The following is a 23,724-nucleotide window of genomic DNA, read 5'->3' on the forward strand; positions in this document are numbered from 1 at the left end:
TATTTAACACACATACTTTACGGTTCGATTGGTCATTTTTTTTTTTGTGATAATATTATAGATAATTTAGTTTTCGTAGGTTCTCATTATTTTACCATTACTACTTAGGTACTTGGCTACATAATACATAGTGTATGGCCATATAATACTTTCAGGTACTTTGCCGATAAATATAAATTAATCAAAAAACATTAAACAACCTTAGCATTTGCTTAATTAAAATGAGAAAACTCCGATATTTATTTATTCTCTAACTAATTAGTATCAGTTCATTTAAATATTGTAAGTAGTGGGAGGTCATAGATAAAATAATTTACTCGAATGGCGATTATTAATTTGTTACAATTTTACCTTGAATGGTTTGAACAACTTGTTCAGATCAAGGAGTTTTATAATCGCATCATGTTGATAAGCCGTAGCACAGAATAATATATTAAATAATTACTTATAAGCAGTACTTACAACAACTGCACTCTTCTGCAATATCTGAAATTTCAGTGTGCTAATGTACTTTCAATTGTTGAGATAAAGGAGCAGTAGATATTTTTTTGCTGTATGTTTAGTTTGTCTTTTTACATTTTGATTTGGTTTGAGCCTTTTTAAAATATTGATTTGTTGTACATTTTATTGAAATTTTAAAGTTTTAGCTTTTGTATCAACTGTTTCACGATGGTACAAGCATGGTTCATGAAAGAAAATTGGACTGGTGATCAACGTGAAGAACACCATATGCAGCCGCCTGAATTTGTTGATTTGGATACTCTATTTAAACTCACCTTAGTCGAACATTTCAAAGTATGTAAAATGATAAAAAGTATGATAAGTTAATTATTTTTCTAGATTTAATTTGTGTTACAGGCGTTATAGTAGTTATATGATTGAAAGTTGACAAATTCAGTACTTATAACCGGGGCCGGCACTTGATTTTTCGGGCCATTTGCAAATTAAAATTACAGAGTCCTTTATTTAAATCTTCTATTCTCTCTATATTTTTAACACAAATATCTTTTTCCTTAATAAAAAGTATATTGCTTAGTAGAAATTCGAACTCTTTCAAAAATTGTTTTCCTAGTTATTATATTAAATTTGAATCAATTTTAGATACTAAAGTACACATATTATGAGCACATGTATATAAATATATTCGAGAAGAGTCTATGATGGTTTTTTCAACTTAAGAGTTTAGGATCTTGGGATTCTAACAGACCCAGAAGTTTAATACATTATATTTATGAGACCTATACATATAAAAATTTGAATAAAATAAAATTAATAAGAATTCAAGTTTAATTTGTATGCATACAAATATTTATAAAAACTATTGATTAAAATCTAAAATAGCGCTGGGCCCTGTACAAGATCATATCCATTACTCTCATTCTTGTCAGCCTTGATTATAATAAAATGATTGTTACTTTAGTATAATATAATTCACTATTTGTTTGTGATTTATAGATACTAACATTTTAAATTATTTAACACTTGATAATATTGAACAGTTTAAAACTTATTATCAAATATTTAAATTATAATTATAAATAAATTAAGTAGTACTTAATTTAATATCATAGATTGGTGTTTTATAATATAATTTGGACTATATACAAATTATTATGATAACATAAAATTAATGTTTTAGTTTTTTTCATAAATTTATTTAAAATTTTAATGTCTAGATGATTATTACCTTAAAAATAATTAAAGTTTACATTTTTTTTTTATTATTTGCAGGTTAATGAATCAGATCCTATTAATGATAAACTATTAAACTCCATTAAAAAGGATCGAGGTTACTCTTACGAGGATGAGATAATATGTTCTAAAGAATGCTTACCAAACTATGAAAGTAAAGTAGGTACAAAATATAAGTTGTTAAATAAATAAATTAAATGTACTTATAATTCTATACAAAGAAATTTTTTTTAGTTAAAAATGTTCTTTGAAGAGCATTTACACACAGATGAAGAAATTCGATTGGTTTTGGAAGGCTCAGGTTACTTTGATGTTAGAGATGGTGTAAATGACAAATGGATTCGTATTAAAGTTGAACCTGGTGATTTGTTGATAATTCCAAAGGGAATTTACCATCGTTTCACATTAGATACAAATGTATGTATAATATATAAACATTTTAAACAGTAAAAGTATGAAATGAAATACTGTGTATTATACAAGTTAATGCTAAAATTATATTTTCTTACTTAACAGATAACTAGTTATAATACTTATTTTTTTTAATGAACTAAAATCATGACATTTTAAATATTTATTCAAAAAGCTAATTTTAAAATTAAATATGTAGGTATCTGTTAAGTATTTATATTAAAATTGAAGTTAAAGAAATTTTAAATAAATATGTATATGTACATATTTGTATATTTGTTTTATTATTTTGGATGATACTTCTACATCAGTATTCTATAACACAATATGTTTCCACTAATAAAATCTAAAACTTAGATGAAAAAAATAAGATTTTAATCTTAATATGTAAGTAATACAAAAATATTTTTATTTTTATTTTTTAGAATTTTATCAAAGCCAAAAGATTCTTTGTAGGAGAACCTGTCTGGACACCACATAATAGACCTGCAGATAATATGGATTGCAGAAAGGAATATTTGAATCAAATAACATCTTGTTAAATAAAATATTTCTATAAAAGGGTATTTTAATGTTAATAATTCAATTGTCATTTTATTACATAAAATATTTTTTATCTTTATTATGTCTATATTATTAAATCATTTTCAGTTTTTTTAAAAGTTATGTTTAATATACTTAGTGGCCATAATTTGGAATATATATTAAATTTACCTATATATCATATTTTCAAACTTCGATTTTTTACCTACTTAATGAAACTAAATAATATTATTTTACTCTTAAAATATGTATTATTATCGTATCAATAAATTTAATATATTTAAAAAATAATAGGCATATATATTATATTATAAATATATAACAAGTTTTTATAATATTAATTTATTCTTTTTATTTTAATTCATTATAATATAATAGCTAATTAATAGATAAACAGAAATTAAATATTTATAATAATAATATTGTTATATTATACCATTTTTTTTTTTTATATAAAAACCATAGGATCAGTTTCATAACAGTTTATTGGAACCTTGGACTGTTAAATACCAGAGAAAGTTTTACTGAGCAGTGGTTTACCGATGCCTTCTGCCTTCTTCAAATTTATAAATAATAATTTTATTATATTATTTATAAATAATGATGTTTAATTTTGTTTTTAATTTTTTGCTAATAGGACCATACATTTTATTTTTACTTAAGTCTGCCAGGTCCAAGTTTAATATGAATAAAAAATGTAGAATTTAATTTGGTCATATTAATCTAATATATAATTTATCTGATCTTAAAATAACTATAAAATGTAGTACCTGCTTAAGAAAATGTTAACAATACTCTCATACAAATATGTAACGATAAATAAAATCCTTAAGATAACAAAACTACTGTCTACTATTATAGTGGAAATCATTTGAAGTATACAATATGAGTGTAAGTGTTTTACGAGAAACATATTAATACTCACAATAATTATGTTACAATAATAAATTATACATGAAGGGTATAAGGTATAACCAATTTTTTTACAATACAAATACAAATGTAAAAATTTGTGTATTTGGTATTTAATAATTATGCTAAACCTATTAGAAATTATTAGAAAAAATTATTAAACTGATTTGATTTTGACATTTTGTATTGATGTAATGACATATATTTATTAATAATATTCAACTACTGTCATATTATTAAAAGTGTAGTTAAAATGAACTTCAAGATTTTAGATGCTATTATAAACGAAAAATAACATTTTATTTAGGACTGTAATTGTATAATAATGGTAGTAACTACTAACTAGTAGAGGCATATTTAGAATTTTTACATCCCAGGTCATTTATGAAACAGTAAACATCACTTCTCTTTTAGGGAGTTGGTGTTCAATGTTCAGTGTTCAGTGTTAATAATTAAAAATTAAGAAATTATAAAACTACTAAACATTTTTATTCTAAATAAAAAATCTATATGATTAATAAATTATCAAGACATATATATATATAAATACTCATATATTGTTATTATTTTGTCAAAAAAATAGCTAATATACAAAAAAAAAAATATTTTTAAAAGAATAAATATGTTTTTTTGTCCTAACAAATAATCTATTGGTTAAGAGATATAAATCAAATACAATAAAAACTCTTTATAAAAACATTTGTTACAATGAAAAACTATATAATTTAAATATTACATTATAATGGTTTGTTTGATTTATAACCTATTATAATATTATTTAGTACTTATACCCTCTTTATTACGAAAACTCTCTATAACGTTAGAAATCTCTTGTTCCCTTCAAATTCGTTATAGAGAGTTTTCACTGTATGTAACGAATTATTATAAAAAAAAAAAAATACCTAGATAATAAATCTATACTATGACAATCATTTAAAAAAAAATTAGTATTTAGATTTTGTTTAGGGCATAGTTTGGTAGGGTACTTATTACTTAGACATAACTGCATATTTAAAAATAGGTTAATTAGAGCAAATTATACCTAATTATCTACCCAAATAATTTATAAGTAATAATAATTTGTTACCTACCATTTTGCATTCATACAGGTGATACTCATTTCCATCAAAAAGATACTTTTCCGTTTTCCACCAAATTACATGGGTAGATATTGATTACGTTTCCATGGAAGATGAAAGCAATTTCAATAGTATTAAAAGCTGTTGAACAGCAGATTATTAAAATATTAAAAAGAGACGACTGAAATTATTGAATCTTTAAATGAAGATTTAATGTACGATCAATCTACTGATGAACAAGTTGAAAAATATTAAATTACCTTTTAAGAAATTATATCGACGTAAATAGTTATTGAATAGGTATCCATCATAATTTTTGGATGTCCATGTTAAATTATAGGTAGGTAGTCTACAACAGAGTAGGTACAGACGACTAACGCACGCGAGTCATTTAATTCAAGGATCAATTGAAATAATCAAAGCTTTAATAAAGAAAGTCCTCGGAAATTATGAAATGACTAAAAGTTCTAAAAACAGAAGTTCAGACAAATGTGTCATGTGTTATATGTTATATCACATAACTTATGTGTATATAAATCAGAAAAGTACTAATCTATTAGGTAGACGCCACGCCTAACATTCCAAGAACATATCTGCGAAAAATTGACAAAAGAAAAATTATTTAACAATAACTAATAAGTAATAATCGGCTACAAAAATTAAGCAACTGTGAAAGGTATTATAATGATTAATATTATGTTTAACAAAATTGAAAATAATACTCTAATATAAATATTTATTAAAACAAAATTTCGTTTTAAATTGCCGGTACAATTTTGAAAAAAAAAAGTATAACTACAATTAAAAAAAAAATCAATTAATTTTAATATTTTAATATTAAATCAATTTTTTTTTTTTTTAGTAAAATTTGACATTGCAGGATTAAAGCAATATACTTATTGTTATCTATAGGTAATATGCTTAGGAAAAAATCAAAAAGTTTCAACAGATTAAATTAAAAAAAAAAAAAAAAAACATAACCTAGCTGCGCATGTAGCTAATTATTTATAAACCTATACATACTTGACGTTGCATAATTATTTATATTACCTATACTAAAAAAACTACTTATTTAATTTTTACAAATTGTTTACTGTCTATAATCTATATTATTTATTGTATTCGACCAACTCAAGACGTTATCAGTAGTAGGTACCAGTTAATGGTTATTAAATAATAATAATAATTTATTAAAATTATAATATATTATTTTTCAATATTGTACAATACCTATTCTAAATAGTTTACTGTATTACAGTTTTTAATAGTAGTTTAGAAATTGTTTTTTTGAAAATATGGTCAATATTTTATTTGGTGGAAAATGAAAAGATACACTGCTTGGTGGAAATGTGTTATGCTCATTCACGTATGTATATACTTTGACATCACTTGCAATTAATTGTCAATTATTATTTCAATATAAATTTACTTAATTTTAGAATTTAAGCGGAGCGATAAATGTTATGATTTTACAATGACTGCGTGTTTATGTATACGACTTACGTAGAAAATGGGATTTTAAACTTCAAAGGTAATGATGTCTTCATGTCTCGCAGAAAAATTGGATCAACTAGCAATAGCTGCTATGCAATTTAGTTACATGCAAAACCTATTTACGTATTTTTAGTTATTACGAGCTTTTTATTTATACGTTTTATTCTTTTTTGTTTTGTAAAAGATACTTGGTTGACAAGCTGTCATATAGTTAACACAGGTAAAAAAGTTGTCAAAGATCCAAACGTGTGTTATTTTTCCAATATATTTCTACATATCCGAAGTAGCTTGTTAGTTGTTACTTACTAGGACCATCGTCCTACGCGTTGTGTTTAAGGCGAACTTGTCAGTTGTCACTATAGGTATGCCTAGTTATTTTTGAATTTCTGTATTTAGTCTATTCTTTTTTTATTTTATCATGAATTTAACCATTATATAGTATTATTCGCCCAATCAGTGAATATATAAAATATTCCCTACGAATTTAATACATATAACAGATTTACTAGGTACCTATTATTTATTCTTTCCTGGCAGTATAAAATATAGCCTAAATTATGTACTGAGATTAAATTTAATATAAATAATATAATAGTGTCCGGTTACATGAAAAATTGATTTATTATTTAACGGTTCAATAAAATTTGATGGATCAATTACAGGCCACTGAATCATGTTAAAGGACCATCGTCTCATTATTTATTTATTAAACGTTTAATGATTGTTTTTGTTATTTGTTCATGTAATTCGGCATAGGAATTAAAAAAATATACACAAACAAGTGAGAATTGTATTTCAGATAGGTACTTTCCACGTTGGTATTAATGTATTATATCAATAATGTTGTTCTTTTTTAAATAATTGTACCTATATACAAGTTCTATGTTTATTTATATTTATTAAATATAATATTTATAGGTACCAATGATACCTTAGAAGTTGTTTTTCTTGTGTCGTAAAATATAATAAAATTAATACTTTTATATTTTACAGAGAAAAATATTTTTTTTTTACTAAGAAAAACCTATCTAACCTATTTATAACCCATAGATATTTATATATCAAAAAGTGGGTAAGGATGTTGTACTTAACTTCTGTATGTTCTTTATCTTAATATCGTGTATACTTAGCTGTTAGCTAGAATCTACATTATGAGTAGCCAGTAGATAGCTATATCATATATTAATATAATATAGGTATATAGGTAGTAGGTATTAATTGAAAACTACGTAAAGATAATAGGAACTTTAACATTTCCATATATTAAGATCAATTCAAAAACCGAATCAAGTCAATGCAGTTTTATACTTCCGATAAATTCGCAATAATATAACAGACTAGGTATCTATTTATAATAATATCCTTAGAAATTTCATCGACAATATTAAATCAAAAAAAATTATTCGTCTGATTACAATTCGACATACTAAAATCGAATGGAAGCCAAGTATCTATTAAGACTTAAGAGGACGTCGCATCTGCATGTGTTGTCTTCGTCTTACACACGTACGACATAGACAAATGCGTTCACGCAGTTTGAGTAGAACTCGCTAAATTTTGATTTTAGAGTAAATATACCTATTATAAAATTAAAAAATTATAATATTTCGGAGGGCAAGATGCTGAGTATTTTTTTAAAAATTAAAATTTTGAAAAGTGAAAGGAATTGTTTACTAATTCTAAACGATTACGATGAACGTTATTATTGGGAATAATGAAAAAAATTCGGCGTCATTTTATTATATGTATATTTACTCTAGAACCAAAATTGAGCGAATTCTACTCAGACTGCGTAAACGCATTTTATCCATGTCGTATGTGTATAAAACTGTGATAACACATGCGACGTCCTCTTAAATAATATTCATTTAAAACAACACACTGTGGTAACTGGTAACAAAACAGTGGTAAAAATTAATGTGATTTTTATTTTACTTTTAAAATATTTATATTTAGTTACGTCTCTATTAGGTACCAAACTTTTTAGTATCTTAGTAACTATATGTATATATATATATATTATAGTCTGTACACATAGTATTACAACATAATTATTAAATTTTCAAAATATTTTGTATACAAATAGGCGAGTTTTATTTCAAACTACTTAGAATAGAGTTTACGATTAAAACGCTGTAAACTGAAAGTTACATAATTGGTCTTTACTCCTTACAATTGAGTAAGTATAATATAGATTTATCTAATATTGTAACTTGTTAGAAAATTGTTTTGTTTGAAATTTAAATGTATTAATTTATTTTATTAGGTACTTTTAAAAGCTGTAAGTTTTTAATTATAACTGTAGTAGTTATAACACCTTTTTGAGATTTAAGTCTTCAATAAATATTGTCAACGCAAAAGCATACTTGTGGCTTTAGATAATCTATTTCTGTTTCATAAAATAAATTTTATTATCCCATTGACCATTGTATAAAATAAATAATTAACAACGTTGTGGATTTTATTACAATTTTTTTGTATTTTATATGATATTTTTTTTCGGTCAATATAAATTTAAGAAAACGTAATTTATTCTAAGTAGTTAGAAATAAATACATATCGAAGGAATACAACCCACTTATTTTAGTATGAATTATTATTATCGCTTAGTGTTTACTGAAATTATAGATTAAAGTAAAATTTGTATCGATTCGTTTCAAGATTTGTTTAATTAATTTATAAACATTTTAAGATGTTAACGATGGGAGTCGATAGAAAAATGGATTTTCTATTGAAGTGTTATGAAGAAATAAAGGATACTCTTGAGTTAGTCAATAAAAATAATGACAAAGTTACCGTCAAATATATGAAAAATGTTACTAGATATGAAAATACATTAAAAGGTGAGTCTATTATATTATGTACTTGAATCATATTACTTATATAATTTTATTCTGTTCAAATGCTTAAAAATTACCTACTTTTTTCAATTTTTTTAACATTTTTTATATATTTTATGATGGAACGATGAATAATTTTTCGCTTGAGTAAAACATATAAACAAATAATCACTTATTGAAATGCTACCAACCTTTTTAGTCTTGATTTTTTTTCGTGTAGGTACTTAATTAAATAGGTTTCGAATTTTCAGTTACTGCAGTAATTATCTACTATTTTCTGTTATCTAGTTATACAGTACATACCACAATTGGTAATACCACTGTACACGATTTGCATTTTATTTAAAATTTTATTCAATAATGCTTAAATATTAATTAATGTTATTTTTATAAGGTTTAAAATTGTATTTTTATGCTGAATCCCAGAATCCAAATGTGTTATAAAATAATTGGAGCTATCGACTATTTATAACATATAGGTATCTGACTGGTAACTTATAAGTTATTCATTTTTTTGTTAAATTAATGCATTTTGTAATTTTTAAGATAAGAAGTGTTCCTATATTTCTACTTTAGAATGTTTATATTTCATATAACACTTAAAGCTAATTTAAATATAAAATGATGGCGGTTCCCAACCCATGGGTCGCGGGCACTGTGGACCATATAATATTAAAAATTTAACATTACTAACATATATATTAAAAATAATATCATTATATACTTAATATTTAATAATATCATATATATTATATACATACGTAAGTATTAAGGTGTGATATTAGTCATTAGTGTGCCTCAAAGATTTTTTTACAAAATCGGTGGTCCGCACAACTAAAGAACCACTGTAATAATATGATATGAATTAATTATAATTTATCTGCATTATAGGAATTGTTTTAAAATGATAGGTAAGTGATGTAGATACCTGTTTGAATTATATATTTCATATATTTTGCATCTTTATAACAATCTGACATTTATTGATTACCCTACTACATATTCTAAATTATTGTAGTGAAAAATAATAGTCTCATGTCTGTATAAAAAGGCCTTTATTAAAAGTGTAAGGAATTTTCACTTGATTATATAGAATTGAATAATCTACAACAAGAAAATAAAAAACTAGAAGACTATATTTTAGAAATTAAAAACTATAATGAGATGATCGAGAAAACTATACAAGAGAATGACTATTTACAAATGGTTTATGAAAAAAATGTTTCAACTATATCCAGCAAGTTTAATAGTTCATACAATTTTTTTTTTTAATTTTAATAATGATTATTGATTTTATCATATTATTTTTAGAACTTAAAGAAGAAATGTTCAACAGTAATAAAGTACCGTTTGATAAACTACTACCCTTGGATCTAGATGATGACTTTTTGGGGTTCGATTCAGTTTCAGTAGTAGTATCAAAATCTGTACTTATCTATATATATAGTTTATTATTTTTTTTAGATTTTTTATTATTTATTTACTTGTAAATAAAATTTTTAAAAAATTAATTGATAGGAAATGCAAATAGATCCTCAATATGAATCATATGGAAGTCTTTATCATAAAATACAAAAAGATTCTATTGACTTCCACAACACTATTACTTCTTTATTTGATAAAATGAAACAGACAAATGTGGCAATTGAAACAGAAATAGATTATTTAAAGTCAGTAAGTGTATTTAGCCATATGCCCATATATACCATACTTTTACATACTGTGATTATTACTTATTAAATATTGCGGGTGAAAAAAAAATATAAAATACCTTTAAGCCTTAATGTGAATAAAACTATTTATTTGAAAAAACAAATTAAGATTTTGAAAATAAAGTAATCGAAACTTCTTAATTTCCTTCTTGGGATTTAATACTTATTATTATCAGTGTACAGAGAAATGTATACAATATCGATATGATAAAAAAAAGTTGCTTTAGAAAACAGCTAGAATTTTTTTTTAAATCGATGACTTATTATAAATTATATTCAATGTTTTATGAAAATAAAAGTTTAGAAATTTTTTTTATTTTATATTGGGGGCTCTAAAATCTTAATTCTGGCGTGATTCTATGAAAAATTAATATAATAATGTTATTTTTACAAGTTACAACCACGGATAATCATTTCATAACTAAATTATTTATTTTCCACATTAATATAATATTAAAATTATTATAATTGTAAAAAATCGAATTTAAAATTCTAATTTCCGGTTTTTTATTACAATTACAAAGACGATAAGGGTCTCAAATCTAATTTTTGTGCCAATAAGATATAGTATATTTATATGTATTATATATCATAATCCTAATAAGTATAAACTAGTTTATAGTAGAAGTAGATCCTATAATATATAATGTACATGTTAAAAATGAACGAAATAGTAGGTATTATTATTAATATTATATATTTTTTTTTTATCATAAAAAAGGTTACGAGTCAAACAATTGAAACAGTCGAAGTAATAAAAAAACTATTGAATAGAATTTTGCGAAATGATCAAGAAGCCATACAAGAAGTAATATAAATAATAACAATATATATGATATAAATATAAACATTTAAATGAAACTTATTTAATTGTGTATTTTACAGTTGATTCAAAAACGATGTATTTTGGGGCGAATCAAACTGGATAGTTCTTGTCATCTGGCTATATTAAAGTTAGAGTTGAAGTCACTGGGAAATCGTGAAAAAATCAAAATACCTACTTACACATACAATAACTATTCTTCTTGGTATTTGAAAAAACTTAACGTTCAACGTTTATATCGTATATGGAGCAATATGATCATCAAGACTATCAATATGCCCATAGACAAAACCAACAACTAAATTTTAAATTTGTTGTTTTACCAGATTAAGTTTAATTGTTTCGATAATTTTGTATAGTTCTTAAAGAATATTATATATAATTTATATAAACATTATATAGTTTGAGAATTATATAAAATTATTTATGGTAGAGCGAATAACGTTTTCTTTGGTAAAAAACTATTAGAATTTTTCAATTCTTATCACACATAAGTCGTAAAGTGCCAACTATAATCTTATAGATTTAATTATCAAAAATCATGCCTAAAATTGAAAGTCGAGGCATTTTTACTGTTCCAAAAGCTGATGACAGAAAAAAAAATTGCTATAAAATCAATATATTTGTTGCTCGGCTCAAAATTTAAAAAAGTTAAAGTAATTCAACAATTAATATTTTTTATGAGCGTCTGAAGTTTATTCGTGGGGACTTGAAATGTTCACGTTTATTATTAATTTAATATTTATAATGATATAAGCTATTATATTGCCTATTATACCATGAACCTATTCATATAATTTTTTGGAAATGATTTTTGTGAAATTGACTCTAAAGTTAATTATAAAAATAATTTATATAAACGTATATTATTATAAAAATTAAATATTAATGATAATATATATAATGTCATTAGAATTAAAATAAATTAATAAAGCTAACCTACCGTAATACTAATAGTAAAATAAATTACTTAAAAAAAATGACCAAAAAACATAACATAATGAAATATATTTGCATTAATATAGGCTTTTATGAGAATCGTCTTTGCTCAGTATTGTTTTTTATAAACAATGATTTATCGTAGAATTTAAATTTAATATAAAAATTACAATGACGAGGTACACTCGACACCTACTGCGTTTAAGCAGGTTACCTATACTTTCATTGTTTTAAATTTTTTTAATTAAATAATAAATATTTAAATAAATTATTTTATATTTTAATATTTAAATAACAAATTTATAAAATTATTATTAATTCGTTATCCTGATTACAAAATGTAATTATTCCTAAACCGGCTATTTTTTATTTTAAAGGTGGTATGTGTATATGTATACACCTATTTATTTTATTAAAATAATAATCTAAAATTATTTCAAAATTCATTGAGTATAGTTGAATACTATATAATAAGGTACGTAATTGTAATAATTTATTGAAAATTATGTCAATTATTGGGACAATTTACAATTTAGTTTTTATTGATTTTTTTTATTTTAAATATTCTTTTTTATGATTCTAAGTAGTAAGTACAAAAGTAAAAAAATGAATACTACCCATAACTAAGTAATAATAACTAAGTATTGTAAAGAAAAATATTTGTGTGTAAATTGCTACCTATTATTAGGTATTTTTATTTATTACCTATATTAGTGGATATACGAAGATAAAGAAAAAATATGTATATTGTATATATAAATATATATCCATAAAGGTAGGTACATACAATAAGTATAATAATTGGTAATAATACTATTAAATTACAAAAGTGACACTAAGAAAAAAAATGGTTACAGATCACCATTATTTATATTACTAATTTAAATATTTTATACGCCTATTACTAAATTGTGAACCATAACATTTGTATAGCGTAAGCGCTGTAAGTGACAATAATTTATATTGTAAATAATTATTTTAAAAGATTTAATGAAATAATCGTTTGACTACATAAATTAGATACATGCTTATAATATTTTATTCGATTAATGTAATTTATTTTATCGAAATTTAACGTTATTAATAAGAATAAATAATTTATTTAGAGTGTGTTTCAATGTAATATGCATATTGAGTATATTATGTTAAGTTTACAAAGTTTCACGGTTATTTCGATTTTAGACGTTATTGGATATACTATAATTTTTCATACCTACTAGAATCTTTACAACTTAAGTTATTTTAATTTTAAAACATAAACATTTAATAATCAATCAGTATCTTTGTATCTTATAAATATCATGTTACAATATAGGTACCTACTATCAAATTCTTTAAAAAACAATTAAGATTGTTAAACCAACCAATAAAATGTAGAAAAATATTACCTGTCACCGCGAATAAAAAAACTATATTAATTATTATAAATATATAGTTTATTCACGTTGTATAATATTTACTTCATACTTCATATACACCATATAAAATCAATTCAATTACTTATCTGTAGGAAAGTAGAATCATCATTGTTGATGGAAATAATAATCTAAATATAAATGTATAATATTCAAAATATTGGAGTCGAATATCTAATTGATTGTATTAAAAATGTCATCATAAATTGAACTATTTAAAATGTATTAAAAAAAAAAAAAAAAATGTTTAATATTAAATGTAGGTGGTATTGTCATTTATATTGTTATAATAAAACACAATTTGGTATCGATAATTTACGCTTAGACGTGAGCGCTGCGTAAAGCGCATGGCTTTGCCAGACTTGGTCGGGACGAAACTAAAGGCCGCAGGTCTGTTAGCTGCGATAAAGCTCCCCAATATCAAAATATATCGCTTACGGTACACTTCACCTGAGCGAGTGTTACGAATTTGTTACTATATTTAAAAATCTAAAGAAAACGTAAGTAAAAAATTCAATAAGACATTATCTAGTTATTAACTATTTATTTTGATTTTAATATTGTTTAGCATACGTTTCACTCTAAATTAATTTATATAATTTGGATCATTAATTTAGTAGGCAGTTCAACCATGTTCAGAAATATTGTAATTACGTTAAATTTTTCTTTAATTAACAGTGTAAAGTATTTAAAAGAATTCAGTTTATATATTTTTTTAAATTAAAATTATTTTAAATTTAAATGTTTTTATAATTTATTTCGCATAAATTGTAATATCTTACTAAGATAAATAATGGGACATTATTTAAATATTAATTTACAGTAAATTATGATCATAAATATTTATACGTCATACCTTATATTTACAATTATAAATAGTTAAAAAAATTTTTCACCGTTTCAATATAAGACTATTGAAAATCTATACATTGACCACTATAATAGTAATACGATAATTTATTTTTCATTATTATTTTACTATTCTTAATCATTATTGTTACCATAGTGCTTTTAATTTTCTGCTTTTATTTACGATGATAAATATACTTAATATACCATTTTATTTCAATAAAATATAACTAAGAAACCAACAAAAGACAACATTTTTTTTAGTAAGTAAGTTTAAATAGGTAATTAAGTCTTTATATGTTCATATGGGTAAAATATAAATACATATTATAGTTTATTTATTTAATCGAATATATAAAAATAATTCTAAAATTATTTTTATGGTAAAATACTTTTTATTTAAAATTAGTAAAAATTGAGCTGATTAATAGATCTTAAAATTAATTAATGTAAATATATAAAGCTAAAAAATAAGATTGTATTTTAAAATAATACGATTAAAGTCTTATTTAAATAAATAATTTGTGTTACAAATACGAAATAAATAACAGTATACTCGTATATTCTATTTTTACTTGCAAAATTGTGTCATATTTTAAGGAAATTATTGTATTTTCAATTTAGATTTCTAAAAAGATTAATTGATATTTATGTAGATTATAGATAACAAATATATTTCATTGTAGATTGTAAATATTTGCTTAAAAATTGAAACTACTCGTCAAATTTAATACAAAGAACTGCTATTTCTTAATTTATTAAAAAATTTAGATTTTTGTCTATATTCATCAACATGGATCCCGCAGTATTAGCCAAATTGGAAGAAGGGTGGTGTTCGCTATACTCTTCTGGTAGCAAATCTTTGCTAAAGAAATATTTGACAAAAGAGGTACTAGATGACTTAAAGAACAAAAAGACAAAATTCGGATCCACACTTTTGGATTGTGTGCAATCTGGTAAGCCTATATGTTCAAAGTAATATATTAAATATATAATATCTTTATAATAACCTATTATCAATTACATAATATGTGTTACTACATAGTAAAAATAAACTGCATTTAAAAATTAAAAATTATTTAATAATCGTCATATCTTATATGGTATTGAAGTTACGAGATTAATGTATAAAGAATTAATCATTAAAAAAATGGAAATTTGAATATATTTGTATTATATCTGAAAATGCAGTACAATAGTATAGTTGTGGTAAATATATACACAAATAATAGTTTGAAATAAATAATATATAATCCGCAATAATAAAACATAAAACACTTAAATATATCAAAATACAATAAAAAAATTTAAAAATAAACTTCAAGTTAAATTATTTTAAAAAGTAGTTTTTTAGGTTTTACAATAGTTAATAAATTATATTTAATTTTAAAATTTGTTTAAAATGGTATATAAATATAGAATATAGTTTACACACCAATGTAATTTAAAATAAATGTTTCAAATATCATTATTTGTCAAAACATATCATATAGCACTTATTTCAACTATTATATTGCAGTCATTAATTTTAATTGTAATGAAGAATTATGTGTTAACTACCTTAACTTTATTGTATTAGTTAGGTAACTAGGTACTAACTATTCAACTAAAGTAAATAGTTATCTTACGTTTTAAGATTTAAGTAAAAATTTCTATATTCTATTATAATATGCCTGGCAATTTTTAAATGTATTTTTTTTTTAGTTTCATTTATTTTTGTTCGAAGTAGTATTAATCGACATCCTTCTGATCAAGTCATATTGTCATTTTATCTTTATTTACATATTATAATATGTTCTATAAACAAATTATACATTTTATTTTTCTAATAAAAAATATATTTTTTAACTGAATTGTAAAATAATCAAAAGACGAAGTCTAGTACATTCTAATAGTCATTCAAATATTGGTAAAAAATGTGATTGTACAATAAATAGGTATATTAGTTATTGATTCTTAGTTTGATTTGAATAACTATAAAATGAATTAATACAATAGTCTAATTCACGTATTATATTACGAATTATGAGTTTTCTTATTTTATTTCATGGAAAACATTTACAGGTTATAATTTTTAATTAATATTGGTTTTACAAATTGGAGTAAGTACTAATAGTCATTTCAAATTAAATTAAATATTTTTTTTTCGTTTGACGTATTTCAGTTTCTCGATTATATTTAGAACATTTGCTGTCAATCATGTATCTTTTAGACACCGTTTTGGCAACGCCCCTGTCACTAGGGAAAATGAAAAAAAAATTTCAAAATAATATTCTCTTCCAACAATGATTAATGACACAAGTAAATAAAGCGCATAACAACGTTTTCATTGTCGGCACTCTCCGGGCACGTTTATACACTTTTTGTTGTCGGGGATGTCGCGAGTTAAAATATAGGTCACTGGGAATTCGAGCTAGACTGCTTGACGCCCCCAGGATCAATATCCCGGATTCTGAATTCAGCATCACTGCGCTAACCAAATCCCCTCTCGTCCATTGCAACACTTACCTGCATTAATATTCAAGGTCAGCACTATGTATACATTTTCGTTACTTATTATAATTAGTTATAAATTAAGATTAAACTAATTTAAAAGGATTATTGAGTAACAGACAGAGATTAATGTTGTATATTATATTAAATGAGTTTGAATAAATCTTTATTTTAAAATAAGTTATAAACTCAAAACTCGTAAGATGAAGGTAGGCAACAATAGAGTAGACGAAATACAAAAAGTGTACGAGTATGCAAGTATATTTACAGTTTTTTTATATTCTTTTTTTCTTTTATTAATTGTTTGAACTTTGAAAAAATAAGGTACCGATACATAACATATTTTCTTCAGTTGTCTAAAAATAATGATTAATAAGCGGCTCGTGTATATTTAATCACTCATTTTACCTTACCCGCGTTGTGCCACTGCACCGAGTGCTTGTGTGAAAACTAAATTATTCATTTAAAATAGTAGGTATATTATTTATTATCATAAGTGTGCGTAAATGTGTTTTGAATCCAATGTGGTAGTGGTGTTTTATAATATTAAATGCTTTCGCACGAACAAGTCAACAGTCACAAGATATATTTAGGAAAGATAATCTCATTTTCAAAGTACCTATGGTACCGATGGTTTGAATTTATCGTAGTCTACGAATTTGAGGTCACCTAGCTAATAGGTGACCTGACGTGAGCAAAAAAAAAAAAATGCGAAATCGAGTTACTGTTATTTTGTAATATAATTTTATTCGCACCATCTTCTACGAAAACAAAAGAAACTGTACCATGATTTGAACACCATAAAAATAAATTAAAAAATATATGGTAATTAGTGAAGTTCCACGAAAAAAGAAGCAACTTGAATTAAATTTTTCTAAAGTAAATTTTACCGTCGAAGATATAAATAAATTGAGTTAATACTTTTTTGTGGAATTTTTTTTTCTCTTTGGGAAGTAATTACATGAAAAATAATAAAATATCCTAACCTAATAATATTATTTTATTACTTTGATTCAAGATTAATCTATGATGTGCTAATATTTTGATTATAAATAATGTACATATAATAAATCTCTTATTTTACTTAATAGCCGAGGTAACCAAAAAATCCGACCAAACAAAATTTAAAATGAGTTAAAAAATACTGTCCATGAACATATTAACATATTATAAATAATTTCCCAGTAGTAGAATCACACTATATCAGAGAAAAAAACCAAAAAACATTTCTTAGAAAGTACTTTGTCTATAGCAAAGATGCATAGGTTGTTCCAAGAATGAATTTTGAATAAGAATGTTTAGAATACGGATATACTCGTATTTAATAAGTATAATTTTAGTCTTACTAAGCAAAAAAAAATTTAAATAACGTTTGTTAGAGGTACAAGATGCGCCAAATTGCAGATCAAAACGAGAAAAAATATTCGTATAGTGAACATATTCAAAATACAACTATTGATAGGGGAAAAAAGAATGCTGACGAAAAATGTTGTTAGGTTTTGTTTGTCTTGAAAAAGTTCTAAATACATGGTGATATTAGCAGTTTTTATTACAGACGTAAATTTGAAACCTACAATTTTACCAATTTTGCTATTGAAAGAAACATGAATATTGTTTTGGGTAGCATCAATCAGAGGGTATAAAGTCAAGAGGTTTTAATGCAATTTTAACTTGTCTATTTAAGTTAATAAAAATTATGATGGCTCAAGATATAAAAGAAGTAGTATTGTAAAAAAATGTATTAAAGGTTATTGTTGTTATTAATTACTACAATTATGTTAATATTGTATTTTAAATATTAAAAAATTGTTTACAAAGTAGGATAAAATTACTTAAATATTTATTAAAAGTTCCTTTTGTTATTAATTACTATAACATTTTACATTTTAAATGTTAAAAAGATTTTAATTTTAATTTCACAATGCAGAATTCCTATTGTTATTATTAATTACTATTGTATTTTATACTTTCAAGGTTTAAAAAGATTTTGTGTGTTTTGTTTTTATTAACAAAGGATGGGTTACTACTTTATAATGGACAAATTTTATCTACGAAAATGGTGGTAAATTGAGTTACCATCTTTTTAAAATTTCACGGGAAACCGAAGAAAAACCAAATTGTGGTAAAATTTATATCAATCCATGCTTAGGTCTACACAAATAAGATTGTTCATGTTTCAATAAAATAACAAAAAAATAAGAATCGGAATTCAAGGTTTATTTTGCTTCTGAAAATTTGTAAAAATTGAGTTACTGCCTTATTCGCTGTACGAATAAACATTTTTTTTATTTTTATTTTTGAATTATTATTTAAAGGCACTTGTTTTTATTACAAAAATGAAAAGTTTTAATTGAATATGATGTCGAATAGAATAACAAGATAATAATAATAATAATAATTTTTTATTTATTTGACAATTTAATAAGAAAAAATTAGAGCAAATTAAATTTCTATTAAAAAGAATATTTAGGTAAATAATTGCTATAAATAAAATAAACAAATAATAAATTCATTATGGCTTATATAAAAATGGTACTCTAATATAACTTAACAATAAATTAAACAAAAAAATTACGCAAAATGTATGCAAAGAAAGAGTATTTTAACGATATAAATACATAAATAGATTATTCGCAGGGACCAAATTTATACTTATAAAACGAGTACTATATTTAATATATTTTTTTTAATGAAAATATTATTATTATTTCAGAACTATTATTTATTATTTTCCGCTGCTTTAGGTTTATTAATTATTATTTTTACTTGATGATACTTATATATTTAAGGATTTGAAAACCATGATTCTGGAGTTGGAATTTATGCTCCCGACGCTGACGCGTACACAGTGTTTGCGCCAATTTTCGATCCCATAATCGAGGACTATCATAAAGGATTCAAGTCTACGGATAAACATCCCGCCAAAAATTGGGGTGACGTGACCACACTTGGTGACCTGGACCCAGAAGTAATATTTCACCAACAAATATAAATTAAAAATTAAAAATTTCGTGATTTATCGACAGTGCAAGTATATTATTTCCACGAGGGTACGTTGCGGTCGTTCACTAGAAGGCTATCCGTTTAATCCACTATTGACCGAACAGCAGTACAAGGAGATAGAGGATAAGGTTTCTTCCACGCTCACGGGACTCTGCGGCGAATTGAAAGGAGAGTTTTATCCCTTAACTGGCATGTCCAAAGATGTACAGCAGAAATTAATCGATGACCATTTTCTATTTAAGGAAGGGGACCGATTTTTACAGGTGTGTGCTGTTAATTATTTATAGATATTTAGCACATTCGGTATAATAGGAAAATATTCAAGGTACGATAAAGTTATATGATATATGTTATGATTTTCAAGGGTACATCGTATAGGTACAAATTAAGACATTTATAAGACTATATGGTATAGGTACTATCATACATTTTGAATGTAAACAAATAATATTCGTTCGAATTATGAATAATTTATGATTAAACCTAATCAAATTTAAAACAATTTAACACATTTTTACATATTTCACAAACAATTGTTTGATACAAACCTATTTGTCGTGTTCTGTCTAAATATTAGAACACAACAATTCGTTTGTTTTGATATGTAACGATCATAATAATTTTACAATACATAGATTTGCAATTTTACAATTTATTTTTCTTATACTTTAAAATTAAAACTTATACGCAGTTTCCTTTGTTTATTTTTATTATACTGTTCGGAAAATATGATTAGATTACCGAAAAAGAAAAAGAGATAATTATTATATATAATATTATATTTATTATAAAATAATGTAATAGGAAATCAGTGTTATTAGTGTTAATAATATCGAATCAATGAATCAAACTTAAATTTTGACGATTTAGTATAACAAACTAGGTTATAGATACATGATATTACATTTACTAATTACAATTTTTAGATAAATTACAAATTTTAAATTTTTGTGAAAAGTATCTTAATATTTGGTTAGCTGCTAACCGTTAGCATGATAGTGTTCACGTTTTACATTGAATGTAATAAACTTATAATTCTTTAGACATTGAACATTTTAAAACACTTGCTGACTAATAGTTATTACATTTTGATGCTTAAAAATATGCTCGTACAGCTCAAAATGTGTATGGTGCATCTAAAATTGCCTATATATTACTCCTTTAATACGTTTATTTGTAAATCTCGCTTTTATAAGTTATAATAACTTACAATAATAGTACAATCGCGTTATAATATAAAATAATTGTTTATATTTATTAATACGAAAATGTATTTAATTTGTTTTAAATATAATATTTATATGATTGTCGGTTATTTTATATTCTAACGAACTATGCGTAAGCATAATGTCAAACATAATTTGTAGGTATAACAGGATTATTATGGCAATCCGAAGCACATCTTAATTTGTGAATATTATTTACACATATATTTCAATGAATATTTGTGTATTTATAATAATATCATTAAAAATTATTAAATTATTTTCCAGTATATTGAAATAATATTTAAAATAAAACAAAATAAATAGTCGTTCATATTTCATCTTGAGATAATCTGTGTTACAACAATATGCTCTGTATCTTAAGAGGGGGGTGGGTCAGAAGGTTAATGCATACTAAGCGTTTTAATATTATTTTAGTCAACGGATCTTAAATATAAATTTTATTAATTATGCAATTTTGGCACATAACATATTATTTCTAATCCTAACATTTTTGTTTTAAATTATAAGCCATTCTATAATTATAGGTATATCCACATTTTATAAATAACTTACATACAATTCCATATAATGTTAATCAGGTACTATTATATATTTATGTATTAATTATAATATTATTGATGTTAACATAGGCTGCTAACGCTTCGCGATTCTGGCCAACTGGTCGTGGTATATTCCACAACGAGAACAAAACGTTCCTTGTATGGTGCAATGAGGAAGATCATTTAAGACTCATATCGATGCAACAAGGAGGAAACTTGGGAGAGGTTATTTAGTTGTTATACAATTTTTAAATTGCATAGTTATTTAGTTATTAAACGTTTCAATTATTTTTCTCAGGTATATACAAGACTCGTAACAGCAGTAAATGATGTGGAAAAAAGACTTCCGTTTTCGCACCACAACCGTTTGGGTTTTTTAACATTCTGCCCAACAAACTTGGGGACAACTATTCGTGCATCAGTTCATATTCAGCTGCCCAAATTAGCTGCGGACAAAGCTAAATTGGAAGAAATTGCTGGAAAATATAATCTTCAAGTAATGATGATATAAGTTACACATTAGAATAATAGTATTTGTAACTTAATATTTAATGTGTCATGAAATTACTTAGTTATATAGGCTGATATATCGTCTTCTCTATTAATAATCATTTATACGTTTATCATTGAATTAAAATTCGATATGTTCATTAGGTATTTATAGATTAGGATTTTAAGGATTTTACGGGTTGGCGGTTACCTATACTTGTCCGCTTTTTTATGTACATAATATATTTCTGTATACTTCACATTAATATCTGTGCAGTAAATATATATTTTCCATACACGTAACCATTACATTAAGTATTTCCAATCAATTATGTAACATCATAAAAAATACGTTTATCTACCTTAAATATAGCAACTATTAAGTTACAATTTAATACATACATTGATTTTTTTTTTATTAATATTTGGACTAGGTACACCATAGTATTCTAAACGGGGACTGGGTAGTTGGTTTTAATATAATATTATTTATACTTATTAACCGATTATGTTCACTGAGAAAAATATTATTACTAACAATATTAATTAAATCTAAGATAAATAATAGTAGAATATATATTCAAAATAATATTTCATCTTTAGGTTAGAGGTACTCGTGGAGAACATACAGACGCAGAAGGCGGAATCTATGATATCTCAAATAAAAGAAGAATGGGATTGACTGAATATCAAGCTGTTAAGGAAATGAATGACGGCATAAAAGAGCTCATAAAGATCGAGGAACAGTTGTAAATTCTACTTACATATAGGCCTTCAAACTTCAATAAATCTAGTCAAATAAAAATGTAGTTATTGCTTTTTTTTTTTAACTATCGTTACTTTATTTTGCTAGAGCAAAATATTGTTAACGAGGTTAAAAAGTTAATATACAATGGATATTAAGCTAAGCTATATGCAATGCATTTTAATATATTATTATTATATTATAAAAATAGACACACATGTGAGTAGATAATATTATAATAAAATTATAACAAACTACCAGATGTTTTTGTTCATTATTTAAAATTATCATAATATAGTTGCCAGTTATACATTTACTCCTAATTTTTGTGTTGTATACATACTAACTTAACTTCTAAAATGTTAATTCAATTTTAATGGCTTTTAAATACATTATGTAATGTTAAACGTGATTAATTTAAATTTACACGATTTTAAAGCTCATTCATAGTTTAATTCCAGTATTAGGTATATTGTATTATGATAATGTGTTATTGTATGTCTGGATACATCAATTG

General features: G+C 23.9%; 3 protein-coding genes across 5 annotated transcripts; all 3 read left to right on the forward strand.

Annotated features, from left to right (window-relative positions):
- Positions 1–31: 31 nt before the first annotated feature.
- LOC113556527 (1,2-dihydroxy-3-keto-5-methylthiopentene dioxygenase) lies at positions 32–2,725 on the forward strand. 3 transcript variants are annotated; one of them, XM_026961532.1, is made up of 5 exons: positions 32–155; positions 642–795; positions 1,732–1,851; positions 1,927–2,109; positions 2,529–2,725. In XM_026961532.1, the coding sequence occupies exons 2-5, from the start codon at positions 670–672 to the stop codon at positions 2,643–2,645; spliced, it is 546 nt and encodes a 181-aa protein (XP_026817333.1). In that variant the 5' UTR covers positions 32–155; positions 642–669; the 3' UTR covers positions 2,646–2,725. The 3 variants fall into 3 exon arrangements, with proteins under 3 accessions (XP_026817333.1, XP_026817332.1, XP_026817331.1); XM_026961531.2 differs by lacking the exon at positions 32–155 and adding an exon at positions 222–553 and having other exon boundaries at positions 648–795; XM_026961530.2 differs by lacking the exon at positions 32–155 and adding an exon at positions 225–553.
- A 3,147-nt stretch (positions 2,726–5,872) lies between these two features.
- LOC113558826 lies at positions 5,873–11,808 on the forward strand. Its single transcript, XM_026964386.1, has 7 exons — positions 5,873–6,003; positions 6,077–6,168; positions 8,824–8,974; positions 10,283–10,398; positions 10,490–10,645; positions 11,405–11,491; positions 11,569–11,808. Exons 3-7 carry the CDS (start codon positions 8,824–8,826, stop codon positions 11,806–11,808), a joined length of 750 nt encoding a protein of 249 aa, XP_026820187.1. The 5' UTR covers positions 5,873–6,003; positions 6,077–6,168.
- Positions 11,809–14,229: 2,421 nt separating this feature from the next.
- On the forward strand, positions 14,230–23,464 carry LOC113556930 (arginine kinase). Its single transcript, XM_026962165.1, has 7 exons — positions 14,230–14,360; positions 15,481–15,665; positions 19,992–20,170; positions 20,229–20,468; positions 22,064–22,198; positions 22,272–22,469; positions 23,066–23,464. The coding sequence occupies exons 2-7, from the start codon at positions 15,503–15,505 to the stop codon at positions 23,213–23,215; spliced, it is 1,065 nt and encodes a 354-aa protein (XP_026817966.1). The 5' UTR covers positions 14,230–14,360; positions 15,481–15,502; the 3' UTR covers positions 23,216–23,464.
- The last annotated feature ends 260 nt before the right edge of the window (positions 23,465–23,724 follow it).

Source organism: Rhopalosiphum maidis, chromosome 1, assembly GCF_003676215.2.
Source record: "Rhopalosiphum maidis isolate BTI-1 chromosome 1, ASM367621v3, whole genome shotgun sequence".
NCBI lineage: Eukaryota > Metazoa > Arthropoda > Insecta > Hemiptera > Aphididae > Rhopalosiphum > Rhopalosiphum maidis.

Coding starts and splice junctions, on each gene's coding strand:
- LOC113556930 (XM_026962165.1), top strand. CDS start 15,503: ATGGATCCCGCAGTATTAGCCAAATTGGAAGAAGGGTGGTGTTCGCTA. Junction 20,469..22,063: donor AAGGGGACCGATTTTTACAG/GTGTGTGCTGTT, acceptor ATGTTAACATAG/GCTGCTAACGCTTCGCGATT. Junction 22,470..23,065: donor CTGGAAAATATAATCTTCAA/GTAATGATGATA, acceptor TTTCATCTTTAG/GTTAGAGGTACTCGTGGAGA.
- LOC113556527 (XM_026961532.1), top strand. CDS start 670: ATGGTACAAGCATGGTTCATGAAAGAAAATTGGACTGGTGATCAACGT. Junction 796..1,731: donor CCTTAGTCGAACATTTCAAA/GTATGTAAAATG, acceptor TATTATTTGCAG/GTTAATGAATCAGATCCTAT. Junction 2,110..2,528: donor GTTTCACATTAGATACAAAT/GTATGTATAATA, acceptor TTTATTTTTTAG/AATTTTATCAAAGCCAAAAG.
- LOC113558826 (XM_026964386.1), top strand. CDS start 8,824: ATGTTAACGATGGGAGTCGATAGAAAAATGGATTTTCTATTGAAGTGT. Junction 10,646..11,404: donor AAATAGATTATTTAAAGTCA/GTAAGTGTATTT, acceptor ATCATAAAAAAG/GTTACGAGTCAAACAATTGA. Junction 11,492..11,568: donor ATCAAGAAGCCATACAAGAA/GTAATATAAATA, acceptor TGTATTTTACAG/TTGATTCAAAAACGATGTAT.